Source organism: Barbatula barbatula (assembly GCF_947034865.1).
Source record: "Barbatula barbatula genome assembly, chromosome: 11".
In the NCBI taxonomy this organism is placed as follows: domain Eukaryota; kingdom Metazoa; phylum Chordata; class Actinopteri; order Cypriniformes; family Nemacheilidae; genus Barbatula; species Barbatula barbatula.
Window position 1 is genome coordinate 16110929 of NC_136774.1, and position 24697 is coordinate 16135625.

At 37.6% G+C, this 24697-nt stretch overlaps 1 protein-coding gene across 4 annotated transcripts in view; it reads right to left on the reverse strand.

Moving 5' to 3' along the window:
- Positions 1 to 23877, reverse strand: part of cpne5a (copine Va) — a gene marked incomplete at both ends in the record, with an annotated part of 49886 nt that extends 26009 nt beyond the window's left edge. The window contains 7 exons of one of the 4 annotated variants that reach the window (XM_079468360.1): positions 6774 to 6850; positions 6999 to 7013; positions 7640 to 7679; positions 9393 to 9496; positions 13389 to 13435; positions 14724 to 14764; positions 23768 to 23877. In XM_079468360.1, the coding sequence (XP_079324486.1) occupies positions 6774 to 6850; positions 6999 to 7013; positions 7640 to 7679; positions 9393 to 9496; positions 13389 to 13435; positions 14724 to 14764; positions 23768 to 23877 (434 nt within the window). Of the gene's footprint in view, positions 1 to 6773; positions 6851 to 6998; positions 7014 to 7612; positions 7680 to 9392; positions 9497 to 13388; positions 13436 to 14723; positions 14765 to 23767 lie in introns of all 4 variants that reach the window. The other 3 variants (XM_079468362.1, XM_079468361.1, XM_079468359.1) reach the window with 3 other exon arrangements.
- Positions 23878 to 24697: the final 820 nt, after the last annotated feature.

Sequence of the window (24697 nt, forward strand, 5' to 3'; positions counted from 1 at the left end):
ACATTTACATTCATCTTTCTAACAAAGAGATTAGGTGTATAAGTTTATCCGGACTCATTTCGCTAAGACAAACAGAGAGGGCGAAACCCGACAGAGTCAGAGTCGAGCTGAAGCACAGCTCTGAAACTCCACAATGGGTTGAAATGAGATTATAAATTTAATCCAATTGCTTTTCACACTTAGACAGGCATCTTAAATACACCAGGAAAGCGGTGTGCCGTTTGCCGCCACTTGTTGAGTTTTGCGTCTCGGTCACCTTAATACCCAAACAGTGCCACAGCAATAGAAAATATCTGAATAAAACTAGGACTGGAGACAACTGGAAAATACCTTTAAGCAAACCTTGAAAAATCAAAGCAGCAACACACACACCGCGTTGTGCTGCTAGTCAACATAATCTAAAATTTATATGAAACATCCAAGCTAACCGACCATTTCTTTAATATAATGAGGAATCATCTTCTCTATAGAGCTAATTAAGTGGTACTGCAGTTAAATGAGCTTGGAATGAACTATTATAGTTTATTGTTCGGAAATGCATGCATTCGTGCAATTAAATCGTATTCATGAAAACATATCTTGTATGGCTTCAGCCACAAAATAATGATTTGAAGCTCTATCTCAAATCTAAATCGTTCATCTAGGGCTAAGGAGAGAAGACCTCTCTTTTAAATTTTGCTTTATAGCGTGGAAATGATAATTACGCAGCAAAAAATTTATCTAGCTTTATTATTCAGCGTCTACTTTAACCTTCACTCAATCTTTCTTTCCCAAGTGGTACCTGAATTCATTTCTATAAGTTGGCCCAAACTGGACTCCAATTAAAAACGCTTGACTTATAAGTATTTTAAATTGGAGTCAAGTTCAGGCCAAATGAAACAAAATAAAATACTTTGGAGAGCGAAACTGAGTGGATGTTAAAAAGTGGACTTAGGCACTGTACCACCACTTCAATGGTGATTATTTTTCACCCTTTTTACCATGTATCTGAAATACTGAAGTGATTCACCAGCACTCAATATGATTGTTTTGTGTGATTTAGCTTATGCATTTATCTGACCGTGTGTAGTAGTGACTGATGACTTCTATATCTGTAATTCTGTTACCTCCTCAGCTTAGTCGTCGTCTGGTGTATATTGTGGACCGCACTTAAACAAGTCTCAAAGGTCTCTTAGCTTAGAGAAAATAAAGACAACTAAAATGTGTAAAAGAGTTTTTTTTGCTACACATTGGGGGTCACTGTGATAGTAGCTTTTCCAACCCATAAGACATTTCTTCTTGCCCTCATTTTGACCTCTAGGTGAATACATAAACTAATGTTAAACCAACGACAGGAGGAATATCCATAAACTAAATGTGCTCCCAGTGCTGGAGGCTTTTGATGTGGTCTGTCTGCAATCTATCAATGTATACATAATGAGGACAATTGCCTTTCATAGATGACCCTAGCCCAGAGTGCTTCAGTAGATGGAACGGTAAATGCATTTCCTGTCCTCATCTCTCTAAATGTGACAGAATGGCATACAATTTTATTCTGTGAAGGGTACCTATGAGAACACTTGGAACGCCTCATCCTTCGGTGTGAATGTTTGCATATTTGGATAGTATGGAGTGGCTTAGATGATCACAGACTATTGTACTATACGTATGAAATCCAATTAAACTCATCCAAGATGATGGATCAACGTTGACTTAAATTTAATCTGATTTATTAGACGAGACATCCCCTGGGTCGCTGTTTCAATTTACCATAGCTGGGAAATATACTACAGCGCCATTTTTTATGATTATATAAATGTTTAATTTATTTATTCTTTATGCTTCTAGGGTTTTCTTTATGCATTACAAAAATAATGTGTAGTCACGTAACCTACAAAATTAAAGTGCCACAAATTTCTAGTATAAAATACTACTGACTGAATCAGCCAGAATGTTGGGTTTCACCAAACATGAAGTCATTCTTACTAGTCAGATCAGGTAAAAACAACTGCATTATTTCAGTGTTTGCAGAACAGAACCATACTTTACTCTCCCTTACCATACTGTAGTAATGTTTCATATCTACACAGGACACATAGTTTTATATTTTTCTTTCATTGGGGGAAAATGCTTGCAGTGGATTTTTGAACCCCCTCTATTCTGCCGTTGCGCTTTAAAGCACATAGTCTGTTGTGGTGTTTTTTCAGGTTAGCATTTAAATCTGAAAGCCCCTTTTCTTCAGTAAAAAGCTCAAACAGCCTGCGGGTCAAAACACATCTGATGTCCCTCTAGAGTGGCGCATCTAAGGCCTAGATAAAACTCGCTGGCCCATTTCTCTCACTCTCCCTCTCATTTTCTGTTTGTCAATGCAGCATAGCGTAATGCTTTGGCAGAGTCAAAGCATACTTGTCTCCTACTGATACAAAGCACATGCTCAATCTATCAGAATGACATAATGACCTAATGCCTCGGGAAAGAAGCATCACTCACGTTGAATGTGCACGTGTCCTCTCATGTTTTTAAGCCGAAGGGGAAATAGAATGTAACGTCTAACAGATAATAGATGTATAGTTAATGATTAGGTTGAAAAGTCAATGCAGACTGAAAGCTGTTTGTCAGAAATGCAGAAATCACCTTCTCACATGCTGTAATCTAATGCCTTTGGTGTAAAAAAATAAATGAATAAAAAGAAGTGCCTACTGTACCACACTGCCAAACATGTGGCATTAAAATCCATTTAATACATTATTTTAAAAGTATGTTTTACATTTTAACATATTTTGGTTAGACAACCCGAATACAACACCACTACTACAATGAGAAGATCACAGGCGTTCACATGGGGTAATGTGATGTATTCAATAAGGGTTAGATCACCTCCCTTCATATATCTCTAATATAAACAAGATCTGAGAGATGTAATTGAATCTACAGCAGAGGGATGCTTTGGTGTTCTTCATTAACAGAAAAACAGCTAAGGCAGACCTAAATGTTGAAGATAATAAATTAACATGAATTCTTTGCAAAAGCCAATTGGCTGTACATAAACACTATATGGCTGTACATAAACATAAAGAAATGTATTGAGCTGCCATGTGCTACCTTTGATTTACTCGTTTAAAAAAATGGATATGCTTCTATATAATCCGCACTGAATGGATAGAGACACTGTAGCCTGTTTGCTGCAGTGGATGCACTAAGACAACTCTATGGCTATGGTGCGTTATTGAGGTGTAGAACGGATGATATCAGGACTGTGCTTGTGTGTGTGTGTGAGAGAGAGAGAGATAGATGAGAAAGACAGCATACTGTTCAAAAGCAGGTCATCGTGTGCTCTGTGACAGACTCCTTCTAGCTGTGGTTAACATATTTCCCATTGTTTTATTCCTCAGTTAAACAAAATGGCATACATGTCTGGCTTCAGTCCAAGACAAACACCCAATTTTCACAAAATATATCCTTTTTTCCCCTTTTACTCACTTTCTCTTACTGTCCCTATCTAATCTAATAAAGTCTGGGGAAACCGTACAGACATCAGGGGCTCCAATTCTCCCCTAAATCATCTAAACTCACACAGATTCTTCATTCACCAGCTGAGCAGCCATGGATATCATCAATGTCCCTTCACCACATACATCTCTCAAATCACACAGTCTGCACAGATAAGACGCATAAATAAAAGCTATTCACACATCTCATCCCACCATGAGCCTTTCGGGTTGATCAATGGGGTCTGCTTCACCTCCGACCTTCTCTTTATTTATATGTGCTAACCACACTCTGCATATCTACCTTGTAAATTTCAGACCTTTTATATTTTCACACCATTATATACAAGCAGCACGCACCAATATAAAACACTTACAGGCTGTGGAGTGGTGATGATATGTATGTTTGATCCATACTGCAGCAGTGTTTAGCTTCAAAGGGCTCGACAAACAACTATTATAGACTGTAAGCTTTTGGCTTTGAATCAAGTACCATCCACATTCTTTTTTTCTGTATAGGGATTTCACCAAAATATGTTTGAATGAGATAAACAAACAAACAGTGATATATAGAACAGAACAACTATACTCAACTTTAGTTGACTGGACAATTTTGATATATATACAAAAATGTACTTGACACGTCATTATTGCATAATGCAGCATTCTCAAAAATGTGACTTGTTTTATACCGACAAGCATATACAATTTCCTTAAAATTCCCAGATCATTTACTCTTTACTCATTTACCCTGTTATCATTTCAAACCTGTATGACTTTCTTTTCTTCCGCGGATCGCAAAAGAAGATATTTTGAAGAATGTTGTTAACTGACCACCATTCACTTGCATTGGTTTTTGTCCATACAATAGAATTGAATGGCCAGTGCTGTTCTGTTACCAACTTTCTTTAACATATCGTCTATGGTGTTCTGTGGAGAAAGAAAGTCATAAAGGTTTGAAATGACAGTAGGATGAGTAAATGATGACAGAATTCTAATTTTTCATCATAAAGCTTTTGGTATAATATGTCTCTCTCGACAGGTTAATTCCTTACTGCTAAAATGTATTGTGTCTATGGACAAAATAAATGGGATTTTTACTTCCTGAACCCTTCTGTCATATACTATCGCAGAATGGACGCCTTTGGTTGTGTTCAATTAGTGTTTGCAATCTCCAATGACTAGCCTAATCTGCTATTCTGACATACATCTGTAGGACACAGATGGTGAGGCATAGACGGAGGTATCCATCATCGTTCCACAGCCATAATGCTCTGAACAGGACCGAAAGACTAGGCTACGGCCCATTTCAGCAAGGTCGGAACATAAAGACAGGCTAAAGTGATAGAGTGCATTACATTATGGGCCATCAGGCAAGGTCAAAAACGCAAGGCCTGTGCATTTCACAGATCTTTAAAGTGAATTAAAAACAACTTAATTGTATGCTTAAGGTTTAAAGGAATATATGTTATCATTTACACACCGCAATGTCATGTAAACTGTAAGGCTGGTGCCAAGGTGTCTGCACCAAAAGGGCACCCACATCCTGAGGAACACAGAACTGTATCCAACCCACAGGGTTTGCATCTCCATCTCAGATAACCTACAACAATGAATGATGATTACCAACTCACACTTTCACATCTGTTCTCTTCTCCCCCTCTCCTCTTGCAACTCAGAGCTCTTCAAAGCTCACCCATGAGCTGGATTTGACAAACACCATATCTTTCATGAACAAAGAATCTTCATATGCATATTTGGTATCATTTGAAATGGTACAATGGTCTAATTTCCACAGCAGTGGTGCCCATTTGTGGCCTGATCAGATCCAGCACAGAGTTCTTAACAATGTACTGTAAATTGTTGTTGTGTGGAGGAAGGGTATATTGGTCTGGGTATTTAGAGAAAGCTTGCAAAATGTTCTGGGGAATTCTAACTAAGATGAACCCCATGGGGCTGTATGTGCCTTTAGACACACAGCACTATGTGTTTTCCGATCACATCTTTTTCTACTGTCAGGAATGCATGTGAGACTCGTAGACTAATCTTTGAGGAATTTATGTTTTGTTTTCGTATTCTCTGAATCGAATAGTAATTGTCATGAAACATATACCTGCCTCATAAATTGTCATGTTTGAATTTGTTCTGCAGAGTTTATTAACTTACTTAACTGAGATTTTAGAGCTCCAGCTGACTACTTGGCATTAGTTTAGGTGTACTTAGACCGTAGGGACTAGTGTTTCCGTTTAGAACGGCACATATGTTGTCTGACCAATCAAAATTGGTTTAGTCTCAAACCTCTGGTTATTGTAATATTATTCTTACTAAGTGTACATAGGCATGGTTATATAAAGCCACCATCAGAGGAAGTAAGATTGGTCTATTTATCTCTATGGAGTGGTCATGACCTCTGATTAGAAATAATCATTACTTTAATTAAGTTTTTATAGTCAGAGGAGACTAGATAAAATAATGCTTTCTGAGTATTACTAGACATTGAACCTCTGGTAGTGATCAAGACTGGTGAGTTTGTGACAGTGGGATCCACATGTAACGGCCGGCGCGGATGAAGGAGTGTAATTTAGAATAAGGCAGAAGAATCAAACATTGAACCAAATTGCATGATTATTATCACGCATAGTAATCAAATACAAATCATATCATTCAACAAGGTTTTCCTTTTTATCTTCTGGAGTCAGATGAAATGACGCAATGTTAAAATAACGTTAAAAGCAACAACCCAGAGAGCTCTGGAAAGACAGATCGCGCGGATGCCTTCGCCATGCCATTGGGCCAATGGGTGGTTGTTCTTCTCTTTCACCACCCTACATAATCCTATATGGCTTTCTTTCCTCCACAGAACACAAAAGACGATATTCTAAAGAATGTTTGTGGTCCCAAATCACTTCTATTGTATGGTAACAAAACCAATGCAAGTCAATGGGTACAGCCTTTGTGTGGCTACCAGCACTCATTAAAATATCTTCTTTTGTGTTCTGCAGAAGAAAGAAAGTCTTACAGGTTTGAAATGACAAAATGGTGAATCAATTATTACAGAATTTTCATTTTTGGGTGAACTAACCTTTTAGAAGTGAAAGACAAGTTATTAGTAAATAAATAGTCTTTGGGGCTGACTGTGCATATAGCTCAGCCCAAAATCATTCATGAATCAATGAGACTAGATAGACAGCTAGTCAATAGGCATGAATGCCATCAACCTGAGAGGAGTTGCCCGGAAAGTTTCCTGTGGCTAGTAATCAGTCTGAGACAGAGACAGTCACATAGAACAGTACATTAGGTTCTTACCCCAGAGGCTTTTCCAGACGACTGCCTGGTGAACCCACTATCTCTCCCAGAGTGCAAAAGGTCTGACCCAAGAAGTCCTACACAACGGTGGTCCAAACCAAAGATGCCCCCGTGGGGTGGATTGGCATACAAGAAGTAAAGGAAAAAGTTGAATAAATCAGGGTCATACTGGATAGAAATTAAATGTACGGGTTAAGAGTCTAGGAGTGCAAGGCAGAGACGTACGTTTAAATCGGAGGGCTTCCAGGAGGAATGTGAGGCCGCAAATATAACCATAACAACAGAGCATATCATGAAACAGAACAAGACAAACAAAACAAAATAACCCAATTGAAGGCGTCAGTGAAGTCAGGCCGTAGAGGACCAAGAGAGAAAAAAGAGAGTTAGAGAAGGACAAAAAGATTTTGGAGAAGAGAAAAAAAGGGACGAAACACCAAAAATGATCACTGAGGAAAAACTAAAGAAAAAAGACAGGACAGTTGGAAAACCAAAACAAAAATTCACTGTGAAATGAACACAAAAGCACATTGGGATGGTTCTATGCAAAAGATAATTCCACAAATTTGTTATCATGTGTTATTACTAATAATTCTTGTTAAAAAGGGAACATTACAGCGTTTACTAATTTACCACTTCAAACATTATTTGGTGACACACTGTCACTTTAATGTTAGTGTAGAACTCAGATCATAGAGTTTGAAGCTTTGATAACAATTTCAAATGTGTCTTTTAAATAACTTGCAGAGAACCAACCGCACAAACGCAAAGAAGCATGCATGTAAAAAGTACAATTTCACTTTAATGCACAATCAGGCAAACAAACACATGCACACAAACACAAAAACACACAGCGTTGCTATACTCACGTGTTTAGCCAGATCTGGACTTTTGGAGTCGATGTCATAACTGAAACGGCAATCATTTTTGTTCATGTGACTACAAGAGCTCCCTCAGGTGTTGTGAAAAGCATGCTCAACAATTCTGAAGTTATTTGATCTTGGTTTCCGTAACTCATATGAAAGCATCCATAATGCTAAACAGCTGACTACTCAGTAACTACAAGTCCTGGTGGTAGAGTGTAATTATGACAATATTAAATCTCTGCCATTAATGAAAGTCATTAGTCAAACTGATCCACAGACAGTGATTCAGGTGCACCTCCTTCTGCCTGAGTTACATGAGGTGTAATTACAATTTTTGCCAAGGTGAATGCCACTCTACAGCAGCTGTACAGTTCATCTTTTAAAGGAACATATATCTTTAAAGAACAGTTCCTACAAAAATGAAAATCCTGTTTTCATTTACTCACAGTTGTTCCAAATCTGCATACATTAACTTTATCCTGTTGAACACAGAAGAAGATACGTATTTTGAAGAATATAGGAAAGCAAACAGTTCTGGGGCATTTTTGACTGCCATCGTCATTTTTCCTGCTATGGTAGTCAATGGTGGCCAAGAACTGTTTGGTTACAAGAATTCTACCAAATATATTTTTTCAGTGTTCATCAAAACAAAGAAAATTATACAGATTTGGAACAACCTGAGTGTGAGTAAATGAGGACAGATTTAAATTTCTGGGTGAACTGTTCCTTTAAAAAATACATTACAGAACTCAGGGTGGCCAATCAAAACTAGCCCAACGACCCCCAACCAAACATCCAAACCAAACCTAAAGTACATATTTTGCAGTCACGTTTATAATCTAAGGACAGTTTCTTATTGAAAACCACTGTTTCATAAATAATTCAATTTTACCTTAAAAATGACTAATGATGACTATAATCGTTTCACCTTTAAATTAAATAATGGAATAAAAAACAACCAACAGCAACAGAATAGCAGTAGCCCAATTCTGCAGGAATTGGCAACCCTTGCAGAACCTAACTGTATGTAGATTGGAATTAGGCCTCTTATTAATTTAGGTTATTCTATATATTTTTTGCATTCAAAATTATTTGATTAAAGCTTTAACCAGTGCCCTGAGTTCAGGCAGAGGCAAAGGGAAACCAATCATCAATTTCATCTGATTTCATAGTGAAAAAAATGACGCATTTGGTTTCACCTTTAAATTTAATTTAAATAGAACACTCTTAGTGTGCATATAAATTCCTGGCAGTATTGAATGTTGAATTGAGTGGAGCTCCGGGTCTGGAGCACACTTTGTTCGCTCTGTGAATATTTGCATTGGTATAAGTGAAACTGGTATAGGAGTCTGCATGAAGGAGGAAGGTTTAACAGCGAAGGCATTCTGAATTCTCCAATTAAGTCCAGCCGGTGTTCAGGAGAGCCCACTAAAAGGGTGAATGAGCGTGCAATGGACAGATAGGTGAAGGTAAGAACGCTGTGTAAATGATCCGGATCCAGCGTCATGCATTTGCTCTCGAGCGGCTGCATGAAAATTGAAGATAAAACTCATCTGAAAAATTTATCGCCCTTTCACTGATCCGGCCCCTTAAACATGACAGTCAAGAGAGATTCACCATCAATAATTACAGAGGAGGACGCGCTGGGGTGATGGTTTAGAAAGAGAGACAGAGAGAGAAACAGGGGATGGAGTGGGACAGGTCTTCAGAGAGCAAGGCAGATTCCTCTGTGTCAGCATCAAAGGGAATAACTCACATGTCAAAGCGAAGATTCTGCTTCTCCTCAAAGAAATAGTCCAGGATGTACTTCCTCACAAAATCCGGGTTCAGGGTGTTGTCGATGACTTCCGTTCTACCAAACTTGACAAAGAGAGACAACAGCATAGCATATAAATGATAAAGTTATAGTTCGGCCGCCAACGTGTTTCCCTTATTTTGATATTCAGCTGAGGGGGCATAAATGTATTTACACAGGAATCACAAACACTGTAATGACTGTTGAGTGTCGCTAATGCATGTCAGTAAAGGAAAAAATGGATGTGTTCCTGATTGAATTCATTTTTCATTTTACTGTGAATACAGAGAGCACTTGCTTAATGTAATAAAGTGTTCATATGGTTGCTTAAAGGAACACTCCACCCAAAAAAATGAAAGTTATATCACCATTTACTCACCCTCAAGTTGTTCCAAACCTGCATAAATCTATTTGTTCTGATGAACCCAAAGAAATCAATTTGGGAAAATGTTAGCGACTGCCTGGGACATCATTGACTACCAAGGAAAAATTATTTTTACTTTTTTGATCTGTTGAACACAAAATTGTATATTTTGAAGAATTCAGGTGAGCAAAAAACAAAAAAAAAAATCCTATCAGGGTAGCCATTGATGTCCTAAATATCAGTTGCTAACATTTTTGCAAATATCATTCTTTGTATTCAACAGAACAAAGAAATGTATACAGGTTTGGATGGAATAACGATTTTTGGGGGGGGTGTCATGGCAGAATTTTCATTTTTGGGTGGAGTGTCCATTTTAAGACAGGAAGCAAAAACTGGACTGGACTGGACTACACATAAAATGGAATGAGGTGTCAACAATCTATAAAAGAAAAACATTTTGTCACCAAAGTGTGGATTAAAGCAATTGTTTACTGCACTGACAACCGTAGGTGCAAATAAAACTAGAACAGGTTCATTTTTTGTAGGATGTTTGTAGAGCAGCTTTTGATCAATAAAGGAACCCCCGCTCAGAATCAGTCTTTGAGTGGCATGTATTTAAGTGTGCATCCAAATAAAGGGCACACAGGCAATAAATAAACATGAATATTCAGAAGTGCAGCTCTCTGAGCTCATGGGATGTCACTTAAATGGCACATGGTCACAGTCTATACATGTGAACATATGCAGAACTAAAAAAATGCCTCCAATTTCTATGACAAAAAAGAAACTGAATATTACTTCACAACCAACTCTCTCACTGTAATCACAAACTCTTAAAGCATCTGTTTTTATGCAATAGCCGCTGGAAGGGTCTGTCCCTGTTGGTTTTAAAGCAAAACTGGTAATTTCTGAATTAGAAAGTGTGGGTAAACATTTCTTAACCTTCAGCAGTCTCAGACAGGAAAGGAAAAGAGAGGGGAAGAGAAGAAAAGAGAACAGTTTTACGGGAGCTTTCATTCTTTGCGATGTATACTAGAAAGAAGGTCTGCAGCTAGTTTCCTCAGCTAATTGTGTTTCCCATGAATAATTAAATATGAGAAGTCACATGAGAAATGAATAAATGAATAACCAGAAGGGGGAAACTGCACTGGCCAGGCATAAATTAGGGAGGAGAAGGATTATAAGGTTCGTATGATAATCAGGTGATTCAAATATAAAAACCATGGCAGAGTTTTCTCATTACAGACACTGTAACATAATATAAAGATGTATAATGCCAAAGACATGTAGTGTAATGTAGCCTACTGTCTACTTATCTACGATTATGAATCCATTTCCAAATGTATGTACTGGCCAGGCATTCACTTAATGCAAAATATGCAAAATAAACCACCGGGAGACTGCATTTATTAGATATTATTCACTAGAATAATGTAACTTGTTCTATAAACACCATGGACTGTTCTGTGTTTTACCGTTTTTTAGGGTTTTTCTTATTTTCTCCTGTAAAGCTGCTTTGGAACAATGCACATTGTGAAAAGCTCTATATAAATAAAATTGAATTGAATTGAATGTACATGGCCAGGCCGATACATATTGCTCTGAACTCTTACCTGTTAACATCCCACATAATATCTTTCCAAAAAACAAAAGGAGAATCATTTATTTCATTGAGGAACATACCAGGCCTGGAATGAGTCAAACGCAGCTCTTTGAGAGGAGAACACAAATAGAGTCTTTAGCATTCACAACATAATGTGTCATAAACTTTGAATACAATTACACAATCTAAAAGTCACACGTCACTTCAATGGCTGTTGTAAATCATTCCATTTACCTGCTGCTGTGTGCTGTAGGCTATAAACCTTTGTTTATTGCTAGCTTTTATACTGTTTGGCATAAGGTGCCGTGTTTTGTATGTTTTTTATCACAGACATTAAAATTTGTTGTGGGGAGTAATGCCATTAGAGAGAACAGATGCAAATAGAGACATAAACTTCAGGAAATGCTTTTTGAAATGCGTTTTTACTGACAGTCATCATGAAGAAAAAATTGACAAATGTGATTCACACCATACATGGATGAGAGGAAAAAACAATAACGTATGATTTTGAGCGGAAGACATTTGCAGAGTTCCCAATAATTTGCGCTTGTGGAGAAGTGATGAGACAATAAGAAAAATCTCAACATGGGAAAAATAAAAGCAGCTAGAGCTGCACATAAAAAAAAGAATCTCTAATGAGATAATGATTGAAACACTAAAAACTAAACTCAAACAGTGAAGCTATGGCGCTGAAGCACCCATTCACTTGCATTGGTTTTGTGCAATAGAAGTGAATGGGTGCCGACGCTTTAGGCTACCAATTTTCTTCAAAATATCTTCTTTTGTATATCTTCTGAAGACAGAATGTCAATGAGTAAATGATGAAAGAATTCTCATTTTGGGGTGTAGTATACCTTATATGTAATAAAAACAAGCAACACAAGACTGTGTATTATAGTTATTTTGCCAAATTTAAAGGATTTTGTGTCTAAAAACACCCCACTGCAAAGGATACAGCCTCTAGTGGGTCACTTAACTCAAGTGTTTATAGATAAAGAATCATAGTTCAAATAAGTATACATAATAAAAGAGTGTGGGTACAGAACATGGGCCAATGCACACATTCGCTTGTAAGTCTCTCGGCTGAAGTCAGGCATTTATATTGTGTCAGAAACAACCAGAGATACACATACACGCCTAAATATCCTGCTGGAAGAGGTACACATTCAAAATCAAACGTCTTTATCAATCCTTTACAGCTTAGCTTTCTCCGTTCCACAGTGGTTGGTATAACACCCAAAAAACAGGTGTTTTACACCGAAGGGATACGGTGAAAGAGTCCACAAAGCTAATCGGAGTTAGCAACCTTCTTCTTATTATTCAAGCTGTTGAAGTAAGAAAGGAAAAGCTGTGCTGTCTGATAAAAGACGACTGACACATCTCCAGCAGTACTTGTTATTTGAGCGAACAGAATTTCCTGACATTTCGAAAGCTCTTACGAATTCAAGTAGACTTTGACAACACCTGTGTGAACAACTGTCCCCCGCAAATGGGGAATTCAATTAAAAAGGGTTTCTCCACACAAAACCAGTCCAGCAAAGGAGCACCGCAACACGCTTGGTCCAATTTAGAGCTTTCCTTTTTTGTGTTAGCTCATTGATGGACATGATTCGGGAGTCAGATTTTCTGCTGATTGCAATGACCTGCCAAATGGGAGCCAGGGTCCCCTGGCTCAACACAATTTAAGTGCGAAAAATTGGGACCAGCGAGCTGGGAAGCATTAGAAATGCATTGGCTGGTGACTTTAGAGCCAGATTGACTTTAATGCTAATCGGTAACGGAAAGTGTACAATCATCTTAACAGCCAATCACTCAAGGCCGTGGGGACAGATTCATGAATATTCAACAGGGAAATCAATGGGCAGTGGAGGGCTGCGGAGACACTGAAGAGCGAAGTGAGACGGTGGAGGATATGCAGAGGTGATTAGGGGAAATGAGGGAGTCTGTGTCAGAACTGATTGTTGGTTTGTTCTCGAGTTTGGACACTTACCTCACGCCACTGCTTCGACTCCGCTCCCTGAGTGTAAAGAATACACACTGAGAACAAAGAAAAGCAAAGAAACAATTTGCATCAATACTGTAAAACTAGATCAGACAGGTAAAAAAATCTTTCAGGTTCAGGATTAACTCAAATAATTAAATGTGGATTATGTCTTATTAAAATACTAACATTGTTTTTTGTTTCTAAGATATTGCTCCCACAGAAATCTAATAAATGGTTCCACTTGACCTTAATGGGATAGTTCACCCGAAACATTTATTCACCCTCTTATCATTTCAAGCCTGTGTGACTTGTTACTTTTGCAGAAGATATTTTGCAGAATGTTGGTAACCAAACGATGGAGGAACCCATTCACTTCCATTGCATAAACCGATGCAAGCAATGGGTACCGCCGTTGTTCGGTTACCATCATTCTTTAAAATAATCTCTTTTGTGTTCTGCAGTCACATAGATTTGAAATGACAAGAGGGTGAGTAAACGATTAAAGAATTCTGAACATAACATTTATCCAAAGCAAGATTATTTTATAGACCATTTCGGAAGATGTACAGTAAACTACGCTGGTCCAGAGGAATGATTTCCGTTTTGAATACACAAACGTTTGAACAAAATACAAACAACAGAACATTTACCTGTATATCCATATTAAATGAACATTTTTATAATTATATATGTAAGATTAAAATAATAATAGTAATAAATAAAAAAACTTAAGTGATCTAGACCAGTGTTTACACTACATTGTTGCGAAGTGGTATATCTTTTTCTACATTCCTTTTTATTGCACCGTAGTCGTAATGTATTTAGTACCTCTATGAAAGATCAACCTTTGAACAATAGATTTTCCCCAAGGTCTCTATGTCATATTCTAATGTGTTTAGTAAGAGATTTACTGTACCGGTCTAAGAAGAACCCCAGATGCCCCTATAATTCATAAAGCATTTGTATTCAGGGGCCAAGTTCATGCTCTGCATTTATTATATGATGGTGAAGAAAATCTGTCACATTGTGATGCAGATGCTATGCATGCATTTAAGGAAACTTGGAAGAAACAGCAGACTAGACAAATTGCAGGAAGAGTGCAGAAAGCAGAAGCACAACTGAAGTGTGTGGAAGACACAGAACTTGAGAACGATGTGTCAGGTACAGAAAGTTCTGGGCCCGAGGACTTTGGGGAGCCTGGGAAGTTTCTATAAGTGTGTGTGTGCAATGTACTGCATACACAGTAGATTAAAATGAACTAAGCACATAGCATACACATAAGTTTTCTTTTTGAGTTTTACAAAACAAGTGCTATTGATATGGAAAACGAGATGTACTTACAAGGATCAGACTTGGAAAAAGTGTCTCGATCTAACAGGTTTCTGGGGAAACAAGGGAATAAGGCGCCAATGAAGTTCTGACAGACTAGGTCATTTCGGTCAAACAGTTCAGGCATTAAATGAATACAGCAGCCTCACACAAATAAACCATATGGAGCTCTAATTCAAATTTTATTTCAAAACCCACTCATTTGGATCCTTCAGTACCCATAACAATTGAGAAGAGAGGTTACGCTTCCATTGTGTCCATATATGAAAGAAAAGTGGCGTTTTTCTTTTAGTACAGACTTACACAAGATGTTCTCCAGTTATTCCAATTCAGAATAGTTCATTTGAAAGCACAAGGGGAGGCATATGGCAACATTAGCCAAGCACGAACAGAGAAGAATTTATCTGATCGAATACTAACGCTACTCATTGCTTAAATTAATTGACATTCTGTGCACAAATGGGGCCCAAAATACATCAAATATTAAGTTTTGCAAACTCTTCAGACAGCTCTTGACATTCATTTCATTCTCATCTTTTGGCTGATCGAATCTGAATGTGTGTCTAACATGCTGGTTCAATAAACTCTATGAGAGACACTATCAGATCATTGGTCTGGTTACTCAAACCATCTTTTTCATCAGCACTCTATAAAAACTATTTCATTCGGTTTAATTGGACAGGCTTGAAAATATCAGATTTCTATTGCAATATCAGTTTCAGAGGAATTAGTCGCATTCAATTTGATGTGTGCCTTTGGATTTTAAAATGGCTTTTTGAAAACATTGAAACAGGGTTCTCTGGTTCTTATGAGTGTCAGCTACACATTGTTAGTGTGTGTTGTTGTATCGAACGTCAGACATTGACAGGCAAGAAACACTGTAAATTCAACTAGTAAATATTCCTGCAATTGCATACGTTTTATATGAGTCTTTTCACCCGTGGTAGACTGAGTCCTGAGTCTAAAAAAATCTATTTTAGAGAAGTTTCAATTGAAAACTATTCATTTAACTGCACCCAAGCAGTCATTTGGAAAACTGAATAAACTCAATTCACGATCAAATTTTAGACTTGGCTGATAGATTTTTTAATCTTTTTTTCACGCAGACTTATTGTTATGCCAGGTAGGCCTTCAAAACACACCCGAAAATCTGAACTGCTATCACAAAATGGAAGTGAATTTTCTTTGATTCAGCCACACAGACATTTCATAGTTAACACCAAATTCCTATAGTACTCGGCACATCAATAAAAAGATTCTCATGCTTACATATTCTTTCTGTATTCACACTTTCCTTTGCCTTAAGGTTAAATGTTTGCTTTTCTGAATGAAGGGATATGACAGATTCCATCTGTAATGAATTATTAACAAGAAATAGGAAATGATTCTGAGGAAGGAATTATAGGGATTTTAAGATTTCTTTGCTGAAGAAAGTATATTTTTGAGGAAACGTTGAATTATCTGATTTATCTACAATTGCATGCATCCGGAAACACTGAACGTTAGATACCTCAGGGTCTGTGTGTAGTTTTCTTTGATGTGAGGCTTATGAAACTTGTGCTAAAACTCATCCTACTGCTGCTAAAATAAAATTGGGCTTCTTTAGAGACATTATACTATAGACTCTGGAAATTGACTCTCTAAACATGTAGAGGTTTTGACAGATCTCTGACGTTCACACACCAAAATGACAAATTGACTCCTTTGGGCTTTGAGATATGACTGCATTCCGGGATGAATCCTACAACAACTAAGCTTACAGTAAGTGTTAGAGGTTTGCCAGAAGGTATGAGGTTGAAACCACAGAGATTGCATACAATCCTTATTAAATAGTTATTTTGTGTTTAATATCTATTGTTAATAACAGTTCTTGTTATAAAATCACATAGTTTAGTTTATGTAACTTTTGCACCTTTCCGCTTAAATAAATGAGCTGATTTTTTGCTGTTGGGCATTTTAAAGACTTTTTTGCATGTGAAATGAGATACATTGCTCTGCAGCACATGCTTGCTATCTGCAGGTTTGCTGTCGGCTGCAATATGGTTTTTAATTGCCTCATCCTTCAATAACAGCCTCTTGGCAAACGTCTGTATTACATTGTGATAGATTCACAAAACAATTCATGCTGAAATGTGCCGCCCAGACCTCCAGGATTATAAGTGATGAAAGATAAACTTTGGCCATTCCTTTCTAACGCTGACATTTCTCAGAAGGAAATGAGGCGCAGTAGTAACTTTATGCTTAATGTTTGGATTGTTCTGTTATTGGTTTCCCCCATCATGGACTTTTATTTTGTTAATAAAAGTTGGGTTTTTGTACCCGCTGCCTGCACTTGGGTTCTCCTTCCTAGCGATTCCTGACACACAGACTCATTCGAAAAGGTACTGGATATTGGCACCTCGTATCAGTTTTTTAATTTTGCTTAAGAAGTAGTCTGACACCAATGGACTTGTGATCCAATCCCCCTCTCACCTACGCTCTACCAGCACCCGGTGGCACTGTAATTGGCACCCTCATGCGGGAGAAGCTACTTCAGCCGGTGGGATCAAAATAGACTCAAAACTCCTCACCCAGCCAATGAACTCTCATTGATTCAAAGAAGCAGAAAAAGTAATTCAAGAGTCCAAGTCGCTTTCAGGTTAAGAGGGGCAAAGAGAAATCTCAGCGTGCGTCTGAGCTGAAAGCTATGGACCTGCAAGTAAAGGTGTACAAAGAAAGACAGGATGTTCTCATTGTGTATAAGAAATGAGAACTCTTGTAGTCGGGCCACACTGGCAGGCGTATTAACACTCAGTGTGAATGACTCTCAGGTCTTTAGGAGATGTTTGACATTGGGGCTATTTGTTAAACTTTGAGTAAAGCCTTGAGAAGGATTAAATAATAACAAAGGCATTTTGAACGTGAAGGAAACAAATAAATGAGATATGTAAAGAATGTGTTTTACTCTTATTAGGAATAGTTTACACATGTTACCAACTTTCCCCATGTTATAGATGCTATCAATGCATTGATACCGTAGCTTACATTTCAGTGCCAATCCAAACAAACCAAATTGTGCATGTACGCTTTACAATTTAACAGCTTAAATAAAGACAACATCACGCTGACATTTCCCATAGATTGAAACAAAAGATGGGCAGAGGGGTATAATTTACTGTTCTGGGTCCAAATCACCCAAGTACAATGGGCACTGGCATCCAACCGGTGTGTTATTAATATGTTACTCACGGGTCCGTGGCCAGCTCTAAGACCTCTGAATTCTTGTTATAGTGGTTCATTAAATGCTATATGATCTACAATCCTCTGTCTTCTCCACAAGGGGTAATTACAAAAAGAAAACCATCAGCGTTTTTCAGCTTATCAAAAACAAGAACCCTGAACAGACCTCGCTCATAAACCGGGTGTAAATCACTGCAAAAATCTCTTGTAAAAAGTAACCAACCATGCGGCCACCTTGTTCTATTCACAGCTCTGGCGTAATGTCTTTGGGTAAATGTTTGGTTAACAAAAATTATGCTTAATCACTGTTGCGCAGTGTCTTCTGATGTATGACTCTCATTTCAGTTGAATTACCGCTTAAATGGCTGAATTAAACATTTATTTGATTACAGAGGACAGCAGAAATAATAAAACAAAGGCTCAGTAATACAGAAATTATGAACATCATAATTATAAAAAAGTACCCTTAATAAAGAAAATCCTTTTTACAAGGGTTTTTCAGGCTGAGATGATCAGGAAGATATGCCTTTTATATATCTTTGACTCAAAGTTATAGTCATGGTAATGAAGTAATTGAACTGCTTATTTATGTCACTCAGATATTTTGGGATCTAATGGCATGTGGAAAAATAAGAAACCATTTAAGGTCTACAATATTATCAACAGCCTCTACTAAAACAACTAAAACAATGCATGTTTTGAATTAAATAATCGCTCTAAAAATACTAAATATAAATGCTTTAAGTTACTTTAAACCCAGTGCTGGGTCTAAAAGAGACAAGCCCAGATGTTTTTATTGTGTATTGAATAGATAGCCCATATGCACACAGGGTGATGATGTACATCCGATAAAATCTCAGCCAGCTCAGCCACTTCTGCTGGTTTTTTTTTTTTTGAGGAAATTAATCACCATTAACTAAAAGCAACAAGTCTCAATATTGAGACTGGTCAGAGATCTTTCTACAACAATGCTTTAACGCAAACAAACAACACAGATATCAAAGATAATGTATTGCAATTGATATTAATGCAATAACCTTGATTATAATATATAACATTCAACATTAAATCATTTTATCTTTGCTATCAGTGTGTTTCCTATCGGTGTGTTTATTTCTTTTATTTATATGAGTAAAGTGTTTGCAAGTGTGTATTTTACAAGTACAAGTGTGGAGAATCATGTTGTCATTACAGTGCAGTATTTTACGGTATTTCTTTTACAGTATTTTAACCACGCAGTAGGGACAAAGAGTTCAAGAGTTCACTTGACCGTTTTTATCTCTTACATTCAAACATCCTCTGCTGAAACACAAGCATTCCCAGCCAACCCCACACACTCAGTCTACCAGCTCATTTTTACACTTACTACATCTGCCAGTTCAATTAACAACTGGCCTAGCTCTCACCCAGCCCATCCATCCGTTCACCATCTGTGAATCACTCACTGTATTAAGAGCTTCCATCAGTGACATGCAGAGGTCAGACACTCAGTCCCTCCTTTCAAAAACATTATGTACCAGCCTATGATTTCCTTCTATCCACAGACTGGTCATTCTGCAGTTTATTTAGACACCTGTTTATCCTCAAAGCTATAAATCAGACGATTCCACAAAATGTCAATCATACCGCTCAAGATCAACATTACAGCGAAAAAAGATGAAGGAGAAATTAAGTGAATAGTAATCTAAAAAGAAACAATTAATATCATGTGTTCACTGTACATTTCTTTCTTTCTTATGTGTCTTTGGAAAAGTATATTTATTTCATTACATCATCTGCTTTATTACCTACTCAAGTCTTATTTAGTTTTTGCATAATGGTGTTATTAACCATTAATAATGTTCGAATTAAATTATATACCCAGAAGCATTTAAGGGTTAGCCACCATTACCCTCACATGACTATTATCTGCCCTTATTTTTGGAAGATGCTCTGCTATTCTATAATCAGATGAGAAAATCCAGCCATCAAGGGCAATAGAGCTAAACGGATGGCTAAAAGAAAAATATCAGGGCTCACAATAGCACATGGCTCCATTTGAAATCAAATCACATGCTGAGAACGAAGCCGAATCTCCAGTAATACATCTCCAGGTTTGCGAAAACCCACCAATCCAAAGAACGCCTGACAGAGCTGTTCTCAGCAGGATCGGAGCCAATGCCACGGAGGGGTGGAATGTGAATGCAGATGTATTTCATGATCTAGTTCCTCACCTGCAAGGTCAGCTAAGAGGAGAATGTGGATCTGCAGGGAAACTAAAGCTTGCCAACAAGTGCAACTATACACCTCCACTGACACAATACATTGAGCTTCCCAGGGGAAATAGTAACAAAAGCGGTGCAGGGATTGGACATCTTCGGCATGTTTCCCAACAGAAATGGAAAACAAAACATTTCTTTACAAGAAAAAAGGACAAAAACAAATTGGTTGTAAAAAACATGCCCTAACATATCTGAATATATGTCATTGCCATTGTTTTGTCTCAAGATGCACAACCGTATTATTTTAATTTAAAAATGACCTACAGTGTTAATCATAGACCAGGCTTTGCTTAAGACAGGACTATGCTTTAGTTAAATTTTGATATTTAAATCGCTTTTTAGAGAATGTTTTATAAAAAATGATTACTGGTGTGCATCTTGTGACAAAACAATGGCACTGACATATTTAAATATATGTCAGGGCAAGTTATTTTCAGATAAGACAGCTCAAACATTTATTTTAGCCTGGGACCAGCCTTAAGCCTTGTCTCTGAAACTGGCCCTTAATCTGTTCTGTTATCTTAATTCCCTTTAAATTAAATTTAGTGTCAAACCGGATTAAGTTCCACAATTATGTTCGATATACTGAATTAAATGTTAAGGTGAATGATCATCATGAACTGAAGAATCACTTTAATGACGCTCCTTTTCAAATAAGGCACTTCGTGCATGTTTAATGGAAAAATGTGAATAATCAAAAACGTTTGTTATAAATTAGTTTGTTTATTTGTTATGCAAGACATTAAACACATAATGCAGCTTCATGCAGCGGATCCAGTAGTAGAACCTGCGAATAACCAAGGCTTGTGCTGCCAGAGAGACATCACAAGAGAGAAACACAAATACACTTTTTTATTGATGTTTGAAGTGGCAGAGAAACTATTGCTCTATTCCCAAAAGTATTAATCAGGTACTTCTCGAGTTGATATATTGTCTCGTATTTTTGTAAGTCTGTGGATATGGGAAATCATGGTGGGCTGGTTGAACTTGACATTGGGTTTCTTATAATCCTGAGACTGGTTTAGTGATATATTGCCCAAATAGGATTGTACCACAATACTGAAAACCCAACAAGTGCATCCAGCTTCTTCCTGCCACTTAAAACAGTACAACACGAGCCGATCCCAAAACACAATTAAGTCTAGACAATTGGATCAATCCCATATCTCATAGCCACAGGACAGCTGTTCTCCAATGGAGATTTGGGTTCCTCGCCACTGTTTGCATACTGTTTGCCTGGCCGGGGGGGCTGCTAGAATTTTTTAGTTGTATTTAATTAACACTGCATATACGAATTTATAGTCTGATTAATATTAAACCTGTGTTTCTCTCTCCTTATCTTGGGTCTGTGGTTCTAGATGATGGCCCCTGTGCCTGTGTGTGCGTGTCTGTCTGTGGGCGTGTTGTATGTGTGGCTGTGTGTGTTGGTGCGTGTGCCTGTTGTGTGGCGTGTTTTGTGGGTGTGTGTGTCTGAATCTGTGTGTCTGTCTTCTATGTGTTCACCTTTTTTTTCTTTTATAACCGTATATGTTTTGCTTATAGTCAATATGTTTTCTTGTATAGCTACTTTGTAACAATGAAAATTGTAAAAAGTGCTATATACATGAAGTTGACTTGACAGCTCTTGTTTCTGATAAGGCTTTCCCTTACACCCCAAAACGTTCTCCAATAACATCTGCAGGTTATGAAAGAATCTGGTGGGGGAAGTGAAGCAATTCAATTCCATGTCTGCCTCAATCCCCTGATAATCAGCCCAAACTAAATATATTACAGAGAACAAACGCAGGTTATGATTTCCACCACCGCAACGCCAAGTCTCATCATGGCCCAGGTGAGAATCTTCCCAACAGATGGGGCAATAACTGTCCAGAGACAACAGCTTATTGATGCATTGATTCAATCTTAGTAGAGGTTGCGATAAATCTAATTCAATTAAAAATAAGAATGCAAAAAATGTATCAATTGATCTTAAAAGTGATAACAGTAATGAGTTTTATAGCTTTGGAGTTCCGAGAGGGTTTAGCACAATGAAAAAAATACAAAAGAATGTAAATGTAATTTTATACATGTTTAATTCAAATGTTTATTTTATAATTACAACCTGGAATGAATATCAAAAGGATCAAACATCAATCCATTAAGATTCCACATAAAATCAAATATGATACGGCATACACTAAATGTATTATGTTTAATTTATCCAGTTCTTTTGGCCGCTTTTATTTGAATCCATTGTATGAAATCACATTAGCAATCCAACAGCATTCCTATAGGATTTCGGGCCAGGGATAGAGGTATAAAGTGAGAGATTGACAGAAAATGAAACAAAAGCCTGGTTTTGAAAAAGCCATGTTTTTGTGTAAGTATTGTAAAATGGCATTTTGGCTTCTTAGCTAGTGAAGCAAGTAAAAATGTATTCCAGTCTTAAAAGCAATTTGCATCTGCTTCAATAAAACAGTTGAGATCACAATTTGGCTAATACCCCGCTTTGTAACTGAGAAGTTTATTCATCTAACAATCACTGAAAAAATTAAACTCATAATTAGTATACAGTCTTTCACTCCGCAGACAGCAGGCGATATTAACTTGCAGATGAGAAATTGGCATGCTTATGGTTATTAGCCACTTTAGAAGAAAATTGTTCCTATTAAAAGATGGTTTGACAGTCAAGTTGGGAGATTCAGTTAAATCATTTTGTCTAAATTGGTCTGAAGCGTGTATAATTGGCTATAAATGTCTATTAAAGACATAACCGAACCGCCAGCCCTACCCATTACTTCTCCAGATGATTGAAAACCTAAACCAACAGCCCACCTATTACTATGAGCAATGAGCCGGCTGCGGTCCTGCCTGAGAAGCCCCATGACTGAAATTTATTTTCACCTCTTCTCGGATCATTTTTCCAGTAGAAGGGTGTGTGTGATAAACGAACATTGCTTAGTGTCAACTCAAAATGCAACTTAATAATATGCAACACTGCACTGACAATATAATGCGCACAAGCAAGCACCAATGAGAAAGCACTATTTTGCACTATAATGTAAATCCAGTCGGATTAATTCTCTGGGCGGTGTCATTTTTATGGTCCTCGTGAATATTCATCGTTGTTTACTTCAAGATTACAGCTGTAAAATGTGTTGAGTTGTGAAATCTATCAACCGAACGACCCAATAAAAAAGTATCTCCTGAAATACAATTGTTTTTCCATCTACCTGACAGATTATGGCTGCATTCACCAACACGTGACATTCTTTAACGATAAAAAAGCAAATGCACTGTATATAAATTCTCTATTGACAGAATGACGTGAATTCCTACTTCAGAAAGTTTATTTTTAACTTTAGATTCGGCATCTACCTTAAACATTAACCCCTTAAAGTTGCAATCCAAACATACTGTATATAATGTATATAGCCTACAAAATACCTTCGTTAGATGAACAGTAACCATTCATTTTTAAACTGAATTAAATGTACTATTATAAATGTTGTCTTACTTTATTGAGCTTTAATTCGGTATAATTGGACATACAAGTCAAATAAACTCAAATGAGTCAAAAGTGATTTGACGCGGTACCTGCATGAGACGGTGATCTCCACTTTGGTGGCGGGGATATCCCCCGTGACAGGGTCGAACTCGCACACTGAGGCCATGTCCTCCAGTTTATCCATTACGTCCCCTTCCATGGACGGACGGGACGGGAGGAAGCTCTCCACTTCAAACAGTTTGGCGGTTCTGGGTCCTGGTTGCGTCTCACGGCTCCGGCTATGGGTGCGAGTGCGCGCGAGGAACGCAGCGGGATGACAGAATCAACGTCTGTGCCAGAGGACTGCAGGACTCCGCAAATGCTCTCCAAAAAAATCACATCAATATCATTACAAGAAACAAAATAACTGCAGGACGGATCTGGTTAAGCAATTCGTTGTACAGCAAAAACTCGAGAAAGAGTGGAAGTGTGTGCCTCTCCTGACAGCGGTGCGATCTCTCTCCTGCACTGGACAGATTAGAAAGTAAAAGAGCAGAACTCCACCCCTTTCGCATTCTTTCACATATTCGCCTTTGCGCTCGCTCGGCGCACGGTATCGATCCACAGCTATGGTTCATTACAGCCCCATTTATTTACACGGTTCGCTTTGACATCACATATGAAAAAAACTTAAATGATCTGTCCTCATCAATTAAGTATTTTTACAAAACATAATAATAAGGGAATCACAAAGCAAATCTGCCTAAATTATATATGCACTGTATACTAACCTTGTATTAAGCTCTAATAAAACATGCTGATATGTTTGAGAGCTGATAAAAATGAACAGCGCGAGACAGTCAAGCAGAGTCATCCCTGTAGTAAATGCGTTTCAGCACCACGGAGCTGGACAGCTCCGCCCAGTACTGAAATCCTACAGTATGTTTCTGTAACAAGTAAAATATACATGTACAACCATTTATGCACTCATTCCTTATGACACATCAATAAGCATCTTCATGCAGAGGCAAAGTGTGCAA